Consider the following 12,500-nt stretch of genomic DNA (forward strand, 5'->3'; position numbering starts at 1 on the left):
TCTTGTCGACACATGTGTTGAGGGCTGATTCTCATTACCGCGCTGAAGATGATGACGACGACAGCCGGCTGACATCTTGGCAGAGAGCAGTGACAATGTTCGCTTTGATGTTACAGTTTTATGAAACATCAAGAATATATGATCACTCTTAATAATGATCAAAATCCACACAGCTGGGCGAAACGCAAGTTCATAACCTTGTTCACCCAGGGAGGACGAGTTTACGGGGAGCTACCCCGAGCGCATCTGTCCGAGAGCACACATGGCGCAAACATGTCTCTGATGTTTCACCGACGGCTGAGCGACTTCAGAATCAGCGTTGACGCTCGCTGGTGATAAAAAGCAAGTTTGTCAAAAGAAGATGCTGGCAAATCTGACTCCAGTAATTGTCTAAGCGTGTGTCTGCGCGGTAGACGTTTGTTCACTCTCTCCTCTGACACCAATTAACTCTTGGAAGTGTTAAAAGAGAAAACAGACGACTTATGACCGGTCACACTGCTCGACCGGCATTCGCTCTCTGGCTTCTCGGCGTTCAGAATTTCCACGGCTAAACAGGTCAAAACAGGTTGAGCATTTTCAGACATTTAGCAATCTTAGCTTAACGAGCCCCATCTGCTGATCTGAGACCGTTAAAGTCTATCTGAAAAACTGAAATGTCTTCTGATTTTTTTGGTGCATGAAGGCGCTGTCTAAATAGTCCATGAATTCATAATGACTTTGCGGTGTAACCTGCGATTCTGAAGGTTTCCTCTCTCAGTTTACAATTTCCAGAACTTTCTGAGACAGCTACCATTTTCGAGCTACATGCAGTAAAAGACTGTGCTAGAGATTAGTAGGGGTGTGAAATTTGGAGATGGGCCATACCTTTGGTAGTCTCTCAGGGTCACCGGGGTGTCTGGGGATGACCTTCTGTAACCTCTGGAAACCGTAGTCGATGGTCGGTTCATTCAGTGCTGAGAAAGGGGAAAAAAAACAGAGTGAAAAAGTCATTTTGACATCAACATGACATCATCCTACTCGCACTGACATCATCGAACAAAAACACCAACATCATAACAGGACTGACGAATCAGTGGAGCCAAACAGAGAGACCCTTTGGTCAACGGCTCTTTGTCACTCAGACCTCTCTTGGTTCCGAATGGGTTTGTTTCATGCTAACGATAACAGAGGTTTAATCAAGTTCACGAGCTTCAAAGCAACTTCTTCGGTTTCCAGATTTAAAAAAACAACAACAACAACAATAATAATAACAATAATTTTCATCACGTCTCTACTGAGTGATACAACTGAGGTCCCATCTCTTCAGCAGAGGATCGGAGGAAACAGTGAAATGGACGAGACAGCCACGAGCATAATCAAGAGCGTCTTTTTGATCGATGGAAAGCACAGGCCAACAATCACCATTACGGAGGTAATAACTCCACAGAAAGTGGCAGATTTAAATATACGGCGTTCTAATGGACTGGCCCCTGCGTTCCCGCGCGCGCGTGAGAGAGATTGCCCGTATTTATCACAAGCTAAGAGTAAAAAAAGCGTGTATGGTATGCTAATCAGCAGGGGTTTTAAGAGAACATTTACTTTTTTCTTTTTCTTATTACGTTCGGCGTGGCAATTACCGGTGTAAAGCCTTTATCTTGTCAAGCGAAAGGGATGTGAAAAGCACGTCAGTCAGTCCATCAGCGGAGTGGAAGAGAGGAGAAGAGAAAAGAGGATAGATATTTACAAGCTCTACGACAGGGATTGTGTCTGTAATGGAGGAAGCTAAGAGAGGGTGGGGGGCAGGGCAGGGATTGGGAGGGGGGGGGCGGGGGGGGGGGGGGTAAATAAATAAAGAAATAAAAAGATTTGACGCCAAGTCGGTTGCAGTGGTGCATTGTTTTTAAGAGCTGCCCTTTTAAGAGGTTCTTTTAAGAGCTGGTGGAGGCCCAACCCCCCCCCCAAAAAAACCCAACAAAAATAAAAAAAATGCCAGCAAACAAGTTTTGATGTGACAGCCGCTGCGGGATCAGTTAGGGATTTTTTTTGCTTTCTTTCTTTCTTTCTTTTTTTCTTTCTTTCTTTTTTTTCTAGGGAGGCCAAATCCAGCACAGCACCAGCCTGCATCGCTACAGCAACTGTGACATGGTCCTCACTGTGTGTGTGTGTGTGTGTGTGTGTGTATGGTCCTCACTGTGTGTGTGTGTGTGTGTGTGTGTGTGTGTGTATGGTCCTCACTGTGTGTGTGTGTGTGTGTGTGTGTGTGTGTGTGTGTGTGTGTGTGAATTACATGTTCTTCAGTGTAGCAGCCGTGCAGTCAGAATCATAACTCCATCGGGGAATTTGATTTGTTCCACATACCCCCTCCAGTTCCCCTAACCACTGTCAGGGCCAAAAATGCCATGGCTCCCATTTCAGTTGTCCTTGCCCCCTCTGGACTGGGTCAAACAGTGCCCAGAGCACTGGCCCACCAACAATAACATCTTCAACATCTTCACTGGCCCACCAACAATAACATCTTCAGCATCTTCACTGGCCCACCAACAATAACATCTTCAACATCTTCACTGACCCACCAACAATAACATCTTCAGCATCTTCACTGGCCCACCAACAATAACATCCTCAACATCTTCACTGACCCACCAACAATAACATCTTCAACATCTTCACTGACCCATCAACAATAACATCTTCAACATCTTCACTGACCCACCAACAATAACATCTTCAACATCTTCACTGACCCACCAACAATAACATCTTCAACATCTTCACTGGCCCACCAACAATAACATCCTCAACATCTTCACTGACCCACCAACAATAACATCCTCAGCATCTTCACTGACCCATCAACAATAACATCTTCAACATCTTCACTGACCCACCAACAATAACATCTTCAACATCTTCACTGACCCACCAACAATAACATCCTCAGCATCTTCACTGGCCCACCAACAATAACATCTTCAACATCTTCACTGGCCCACCAACAATAACATCTTCAACATCTTCACTGACCCACCAACAATAACATCCTCAGCATCTTCACTGGCCCACCAGCAATAACATCTTCAACATCTTCACTGGCCCATCAACAATAACATCTTCAACATCTTCACTGACCCATCAACAATAACATCTTCAACATCTTCACTGGCCCACCAGCAATAACATCTTCAACATCTTCACTGGCCCACCAACAATAACATCTTCAACATCTTTACTGGCCCACCAACAATAACATCTTCAACATCTTCACTGGCCCACCAACAATAACATCTTCAACATCTTCACTGACCCACCAACAATAACATCTTCAGCATCTTCACTGGCCCACCAACAATAACATCTTCAACATCTTCACTGGCCCACCAACAATAACATCCTCAGCATCTTCACTGGCCCACCAACAATAACATCTTCAACATCTTCACTGGCCCACCAACAATAACATCCTCAGCATCTTCACTGGCCCATCAACAATAACATCTTCAACATCTTCACTGGCCCATCAACAATAACATCTTCAACATCTTCACTGGCCCACCAACAATAACATCTTAAGCATCTTCACTGGCCCACCAACAATAACATCTTCAACATCTTCACTGGCCCACCAACAATAACATCTTCAACATCTTCACTGGCCCACCAACAATAACATCTTCAGCATCTTCACTGGCCCACCAACAATAACATCCTCAACATCTTCACTGACCCACCAACAATAACATCTTCAACATCTTCACTGACCCATCAACAATAACATCTTCAACATCTTCACTGACCCACCAACAATAACATCTTCAGCTTAGTTTGTCCATTTTGGTTACGACTCTCCTCCACAAGAGAATAAAAATTATGAGAGAGTAAAAAAGAAGGAAAAAAAAAAGTCATCAAGCAAAGATATAATGTCTGGAACAAGCTGTAGGGTTCTGACAATGGACAGACACAATAGAGGAGAGGAGAGGAGAAGGAGAGAGCGAGAGAGAGAGAGAGAGCGAGAGAGAGAGAGAGAGAGAGAGAGAGAGGTCAGGAGGATGAGGGTGTGAATGAGTCTTGGGAGGCAGGGGGGGGAGGTGTGGATGGAGAGGGTGGCATTTTTAGGTGCTTTCCTGTCTTTTGGGGAGGGGGGTGCATGGAGGTGCTGGTTAGGGCACGCTGAATCTGAACTATGTGCTAACAGCGAAATCCGATCTAGTGGTCTCGATGTTACAGTGGAGGAAATGAGTGGGATTCACCTCAGTCAACTGTCAGAAGAACACAAGCCTAACGATCATATAAAAGGAATTTATAAATTGAATAAAAAAAAAAAAGTGAACTGCTGTGTTTTTGCCACCATGGATTCACATAATCTGGTATTGAATTTGAGGATAACATTCAAACGATGCTGGCTTCAAACAGCACGAGAAAACAGGGTCTTAAACCAGGTACCAAAGACTGCTGTTCACATGGACAAAAAAATTCAGTGAATTTAACAGATGTTTTTTGGAAGTTTTGAAGTTCTGGTCATGTAATGGTGTATGCTCTTCACACACACACACACACACACACACATGCACACACGCACACACACGTAAACAATGTCGTTTTACACAATCACTCTTTCTTTGCCCTCGGTTGGATTAATTTCTTCTTCTCCACCCTTCTTCTTGGTACAAGCGCATATTTAATTAAACCTAATGACACAATTAGCTAACAACTCCTCAGTTCTTCATTAAAAATGGATTCATGGGGAAGCTCGCTAGAGGGACAGACGTCGAGACAGGAAAGGGTAACAGAGCAGTGAAAGAGAAGAAAAAGATAAAACCCTGAACACCTCAGTCAAAGAGGAGGAAGACGTTAAGACACTATTCCTCTTGGTCTTTTTCTTTTTTTTTCTTCTCGGTGCATTTGACGGCAAGAACGATTGCTAACCCCACCTACTAACAGGTGACGGAGGGTTTTTTTTTTTTTTTTCCGTTTCAAGAGAGCTAAACTGTTCCAGCTTCTCCCCTAATTCATCCTAATCAGACAGTTTCCAGTGCTCGGGACGTGCTGATAATATCCGACTGACTTCTCATTATGTGTCACACTTGTTTAAAAAAAACAAAACAAAACAAAACAAAAAAAAATTGTCTGACATATTTTGGCTGTACTGGCGAAAAGGAGAACACGTCTAACTCTTAATCACAGCGTGTATTGTCTGTGATTACGTTCCACAATATCATTCTGCAACCAACAATTACTTACCTAAACAGCGACACAAACAACATCAACCAAAAGCCAGCTAAACATCTTTGGCCACCAGTGTGGTGGAAAAGAGAGAACAATTACTTACCTAAACAGCAACACAAACAACATCAACCAAAAGCCAGCTAAACATTTTTGGCCACCAGTGTGGTGGAAAAGAGAGAACAATTATAAGCAATTTCCCCCAGAGAGTCAGATAAAGGCATGAGCCCAACAATACACCAGAGCCCAAATGGTTACCCTGTAATTAGCCTGACAAGTAGCACTGCATGTGTGTATGAGTGTATGTGTGTGTGTGTGTGTGTGTGTGTGTGTGAAAGAGAGAGGGAGGGAGAGAGAGAGAGAGAGTAAGGGGAGGCAGTTTACTCCATCTCTTACTTGAATTGACTTTGGCTTCTTTTGAGTGAAATGGTCTCACATTTAGACACATCATATTATTCACTGAGACAGAGGTCAGGGGTCAGCGAGAGAGAGAGAGAGAGAGAGAGAGAGAGAGAGAGACGGGGGGGGGGGGGGGATCAAAGGCTGTCTTTTAGACCCTTTGTGCAACATAATCCAAATTTCCAAGTTTTGTTGGTTATTAAATATGATTAGGAGTTTCAAAAGAGAAACACAAGGATTTGCATCATACCATCTTCAAAACCTATAGTACACACACACATACACACACACACACACACACAAAAGGAAAACGGAACATTCCTGCTCTCTAAAATCACACCAAATTTCCAAATTTCAACAGTTTAAGTCCACTCTCCAAGGAGAGGGAATACAACACAGCCCAGCCACTGTGAAGTGTAAGTTACAAAACATGATAAACATGTTCTTTTCTTAGGCAAGAGCTAACCCTTCCTCTACTTACAAAATAACCATCTCCCCAACACACTGTGTGTCACCCCCCCCCCCCTCTCTCTCTGCCCCCCCCCCTCTCTCTCTCCCTGTCTGTCTGTCCCTCTCTCCCTGTCTCTCTGTCCCTCTCTCGCTCTCTCTCTCTCTCCCTGTCTGTCTGCCCCTCTCTCCCTGTCTCTCTGTCCCTCTCTCGCTCTCTCTCTCTCCCTGTCTGTCTGCCTCTCTCTCGCTCTCTGTCTCTCTCACCCCCCCCCCCCCCCCGTCTCTCCCCACCCCCTCTTTCTGGACTTTAGGTGACAAATCCGTGTACAGTTTACTGTATTGCAGTTCCAGTATCAGAGGTCCAGAACACTGAACAGTAGAGACCAGTCCATTCACCTGTATTTCATATTTCACAAGGAATTTGGAAATGTCCCTGGTAAGGTTAAAATAAATATTAGTTGAACATACGTAAGGTGAGGTACCCTCATCTAATGTGATAGATAGATAGATATATAGATATATAGATAGATAGATAGATAGATAGATAGATAGATAGATAGATAGATAGATAGATAGATAGAAAGAGAAAGAGAGGGGGGTTGGAGAGCGAGAAACAGAGGGAGGGGGAGAGAGATGATTCAGCTTTTCAAAACATATGAAGTACATGGTATGCAGAATGTGTGAAATGGGCCGGCATAAAACACGTTTTCTCTCTCTCTCTCTCTCTCTCTCCCTCTCTCTCTCTCTGTCTCTCTCTCTCTCTCTCCCTCTGGCTCTCTCACTCCCTCTCTCTCTCTCTGTCTCTCTCTCTTTCTCTATCTCTGTCTCTCTCTCGCTTTCTCCCCCCCCCCTCTCTCTCCCTCTCTCTCAGTTTTTTTTGGGGCCATATGTTCTGTTGCACCTTCAGTCAACATCTGCAACAAGTAGACCAACCTTCACCATGCTGTGGGTATTTTTAGCCAGGCCTGAGTCGTCCCTCTCAAACCGGTTTATTGTTTTTCTCTTTATTAATACCACATGCTCGGAGTTTGCTTGAGGATGTTGGATTTGTATGTCTCTCTGGACAGCTTGAGTGCTTTTTCCTACCAAAACCAAAGGCAAGGCCAAGCTTTCGACGTTTTTCTTTTTCTTCCTCTTCTTTGCAAAACTAAACATGTTGATGGTGTTCTAGGTATCAGAGGGAACAGAGTACCATAATACAGATAACATTGCCGGTCTGACCAGACAGAGAAAACCGCAGAGGGGAGAGAAAAAAAAGAAAAGAATAATGTTTCTGTTTTGTGTTTGTTTACTATCTTCAACGAATTCAAAGGTTCCACAGCACAGAACAAAACTGACTGGACTGGATTTGTCAACACAGATCACATTCCCCAAAACACGACAAATCTTAAACTGAAGCGATGAATTGCATCTGTATGAAACTAAAAATATTTGAATTTTACAATGTCATTTGTATAAACAGATGTTTAAAGAGATTTGGGGGAAAGGGAGATATATGACATTGTTGGAAGCTAAGCTCTCCTTTAAGAAACTGTATTAATTGAAATGAAGTATTGCTCACATTCCTTGGTCAGTGGTTTTGGAGAGTTAATATTCAAAGTTGGTCATTCAAAGAGAAAAATAATACAGTGAATGGCGGGGAAATTATTATCAGAATTATCAGATTTTCTGGAGGAGCGAAAGGATGTCGTAATGCTAACAAAGAGCCTTGATGCATGACAGCAACGCCGCCGTCTTAAAAGCAAAAAAAAAACCAAACCTTCCTTGGCTGATTTCTGTGAAAATGTCGTGTTGACACAAAAAAATGAAATTACACAGCAATAAGCAGATATGTGTCTCCTTCTCTAATCTCTCTCTCTCCCTCTCCCTCTCCCTCTCCCTCTCTCTCTCTCTCTCTCCCTCTCTCTCACTTTCTCCCTCCCTCCCTCTCTCTCTCTCTCTCTCTCTCTCTCGTTTCTCCCTCTTTGACCACACTGAGAAGGATTCCTTGCAATCACAGAGATCAATGCTCATTGAAATTTCATGAGGTCAGAATCCAGGCCTCATCATATTTCACAATAATGACCTGAGGGACAAGAGGATGGTGTGAGTGGGAGAAAGAACGAGGGAAAGAGAGAGAGAGAGAGAGAAGGAGGGAGAGAGAGAAGGAGGGAGTGGGTCATTAAAAAATGGGTCAGAGTGAAACGGGAGCAAAAGGGAGTGAGGATACCTACCACACACACACACGCACACACACACACACACGCTCTCTCTCTCACCCACACACGCTCTCTCTCTCACACACACACACACACAAACACACACACACACACACACACATGCTCTCTTTCTCACACACACACACAAACACACACACACACACACACAAACACACACACACACACACACATGCTCTCTCTCCCTCTCTCACACACTCACACTCTCTCTCTCTCTCTCTCTCTCTCTCTCTCACACACACACAAACAAACAGAGACCTCCCTTTGATGAAGCTACCCACAAAACAAGGAAAATGGCTACTAAGACCTTTGTGTTTTCAGCCCACATAGTAGTGTACAACGTAGTGTAGGAGGACAATGCATTTAAATATACGTATATAAATACATACATATATATAGAGAGATATATATTGGTAAATCAAGTATGACAACATCCCTATGAGATATTTCATGCATGTTAGCTATTGGGATGGCAGTATATTTAGATGATGGAGATGTTGAGTAAAGCAGAGCTCTGCTCCTCTGTCATCTTTGTCTACTAAATACAAAAGGCTATCATTCATTTGTTCATGTTTACTGGTAGACAGCGTTTTACTGTAAGACTCACTGAGACAGTTTGTTGGGAAGCTGCGAAAGTACTGCATGTACGCGTCTCTGTGCAGCGTTCTGGACATGCCTGAGGGAACCGACCCTCCGGAGATGGCCTGAAGCAGAACCCTGTGGGTCGGCTCTACTTTCTAGAACCGTCCCAGGCCACGTCAACAGCTGTACTAGAGTTCAGTTCCTGTTCCGCTGAGTGCGCGTGTGGGATGAGGCTGTGCTAAAACGTTAGCGTGGGGAACTTAGCGACTCCATTCTTCTCCTCTCTCCTTCTTTGTTTTTCTCTCTTTTCGTGTTTTGCACATTTTTTCTTTTTCTTTCTGTTTTTTTTTCAGGTGCAATCTGGCAGCAGGCATGGGGGTGGGGGGCAGGGGGTGGGGGGGCGGATCGATAGGCCTCGCGGCGGTGGAACGTTCGATGCTTCTGAATTATTGCTTCATTCTTTCACTCCCTTATTATAGATGAGTTATTTTTTTTTACCATGTCGTAACACTTCAGGATCAATAGGAGACAATCTTATTTTTATATCTTTTTTCTCCCTCAGTACAGCTACAGTTGCTTTTTTTTTTCTTTTTTCTTTAATTTTTCTTTTTTATGATGACTGGGAGAAACTGATGTTGTAAATGAGGTGTATGTAAGAGAAGGAGAAAAGAGAGGAAAAACACAGACGAGGGGGGTTTTTGTAACATAAAAAACGTGGGGGGGGGGGGTGAGTGGGTGTTAGGGAGGGTTGATTGCCTTAAACACGCACAGGGCTAAAAGCATAAAACGGTCATAAAACGAAAAGGAGCGAACTGGGAGGTGACTGCGCTGTGACGGAGGTCTCACTTTATCCACAACAGTCAACACTAAAGGAACATTATATTGAATCCAAAAGACTGTTTGCTTCAGTAAAAATCAATTCAAGCTTTGGCTACCCATGTCGCACAGTAACATTCTGGAGAACTGAGGCTTCTAGGCTGGAGGCTAACAATAGACCATTGTGTTTAACAATATTCCCTCATTTTCTCTGTTAAACAGTTGCTTCCAGGTCTGTTCTCGCTGAATGAATACGTGTGGTAAGATTTGTGAGTCCGATACAGTTGCGTTGAGATGCCTTTTAAGCCTGCGGGGTGGGGGTGGGGGGGTGACAGGGAAGACTTAAAGATAAAATAAAACATCATTCAGCTGAAATGCACCCATGAGACGAGCGCAGTGTTGAGTCTTGTTCATCAGCCGACTATTCTAACATCCCTGTACAGCACGGCCACTCTCCGGAGCCCGAACTTCAATTCTCACAGGAAGATGACTTTTCACCGCAGCACAATGCAAAGGAATAGTCCCTTGACCGATGTGTAAAGTCATGGACTTTTCCATAAAATATAAAGTAAAGGTATGGACATTTCAATACGGTACAAAGTTATGGACTTTTCACTGCAGAACGAAGGTATGGATTTTACAATACAGCGCAAAGTAAAAGTATGGACTTTTCCCTAAACTATAAAGTCAAGGAATGGACATTCCACAAACTATGAAGTTAAGGACTTTTTTCTCCAACAGTACAAAGTAAAGGCATTTTCACCACAGCATAAAGTTACGGACCCCAAACACATAAAGTCATGGTATGGACTTTCCACGAAATGTCAAGTCCAGGAATTTTTTGCTCCAGTACAAAGTAAAATGTATGGACTTTTTTTTTACCAAAGTATAAAGCAAGGCTATGGACTTTTTTGCATTTATGTTTAGTCCTTCGACCGACCCTTTTGTCCAGAGTGACATGCAAAAGAACACAGCGAGAGTAGGACTGCACTGACTGTGGGAGCCCTGTGCTGTGTTATAACTTATATCATGCATGAGTCAAATTCAGCCAGAGAGACATTCAAAGGGAATGGCTGTGAAAGCAGCTCTTCATTTTCCTTTTGGTACAGAGCCTATCTAATCTCCAAACGGCGCGTTAGATTAGATTAAGGCACAGCTGCTGAGAGAGTCTCCTTCATCACCATTAGCAGGCTTATTTTTTTGTTTATTGACGTGTTGAATAAACTCCTCACAATAACCAGTGTCGTCATCTGATCGTCTGCAGTTATGTGAGATCTACATGTCGCAGTATATCACACTGTCACTACCCACACCACAGTCTGCTTCAGAAAAAACCAACCCAACTCACTATACACACCACGGTCTGCTTCAGAAAAAACCAACCCAACTCACTATCCACACCATGGTCTGCTTCAGAAAAAACCAACCCAACTCACTACACACACCACGGTCTGCTTCAGAAAAAGCAACCCAACTCACTACACACACCACAGTCTGCTTCAGAAAAAACCAACCCAACTCACTATCCACACCACGGTCTGCTTCAGAAAAAAAACAACCCAACTCACTACACACACCACGGTCTGCTTCAGAAAAAACCAACCCAACTCATTATACTCACCACGGTCTGCTTCAGAACAAACCAACCCAACTCACTACACACACCACGGTCTGCTTCAGAAAAAGCAACCCAACTCACTACACACACCACAGTCTGCTTCAGAAAAAACCAACCCAACTCACTATCCACACCACGGTCTGCTTCAGAAAAAAAACAACCCAACTCACTACACACACCACGGTCTGCTTCAGAAAAAACCAACCCAACTCACTATACACACCACGGTCTGCTTCAGAAAAAAACCAACCCAACTCACTATACACACCACTGTCTGCTTCAGAAAAAAACCAACGCAACTCACTATACACACCACGGTCTGCTTCAGAAAAAACCAACCCAACTCACTATACTCACCATGGTCTGCTTCAGAAAAAACCAACCTAACTCACTATACACACCACTGTCTGCTTCAGAAAAAACCAACCCAACTCACTATACACACCACGGTCTGCTTCAGAAAAAAAACAACCCAACTCACTATACACACCACTGTCTGCTTCAGAAAAAAAACAACCCAACTCACTACACACACCACGGTCTGCTTCAGAAAAAAAACAACCCAACTCACTATACACACCACGGTCTGCTTCAGAAAAAAAACAACCCAACTCACTATACACACCACGGTCTGCTTCAGAAAAAAACCAACCCAACTCACTACACACACCACAGTCTGCTTCAGAAAAAACCAACCCAACTCACTATACTCACCACAGTCTGCTTCAGAACAAACCAACCCAACTCACTATCCACACCACGGTCTGCTTCAGAAAAAAACCAACCCAACTCACTATCCACACCACGGTCTGCTTCAGAAAAAAACCAACCCAACTCACTACACACACCATGGTCTGCTTCAGAAAAAAACAACCCAACTCACTATACACACCACGGTCTGCTTCAGAAAAAAACCAACCCAACTCACTACACACACCACAGTCTGCTTCAGAAAAATCCTAACCCCAACTCACTACACACACCACAGTCTGCTTCAGAAAAAAACAACCCAACTCACTATACACACCACGGTCTGCTTCAGAAAAAAACCAACCCAACTCAATACACACACCACGGTCTGCTTCAGAAAAAAACAACCCAACTCACTACACACACCACTGTCTGCTTCAGAAAAATCCTAACCCCAACTCACTACACACACCACTGTGCTTTAGTGAAATCCATGCCCCCTATGTAAGTCACCACTGTTATGGTGCTGT

General features: G+C 43.7%; 1 protein-coding gene across 9 annotated transcripts in view; it reads right to left on the reverse strand.

Moving 5' to 3' along the window:
• Positions 1-12,500, reverse strand: part of LOC115829321 (transcription factor COE1-A-like) — a 124,917-nt gene that overhangs the window by 14,845 nt on the left and 97,572 nt on the right. For all 9 annotated transcript variants that reach the window (XM_030793396.1, XM_030793397.1, XM_030793395.1 and 6 more), the window contains one exon: positions 865-953. In XM_030793396.1, coding sequence (XP_030649256.1) covers positions 865-953 — 89 coding nt within the window. The remainder of the gene's footprint in view (positions 1-864; positions 954-12,500) is intronic.

The sequence above is a fragment of the Chanos chanos genome, chromosome 16, assembly GCF_902362185.1.
Source record: "Chanos chanos chromosome 16, fChaCha1.1, whole genome shotgun sequence".
Taxonomy (NCBI): Eukaryota; Metazoa; Chordata; class Actinopteri; order Gonorynchiformes; family Chanidae; genus Chanos; species Chanos chanos.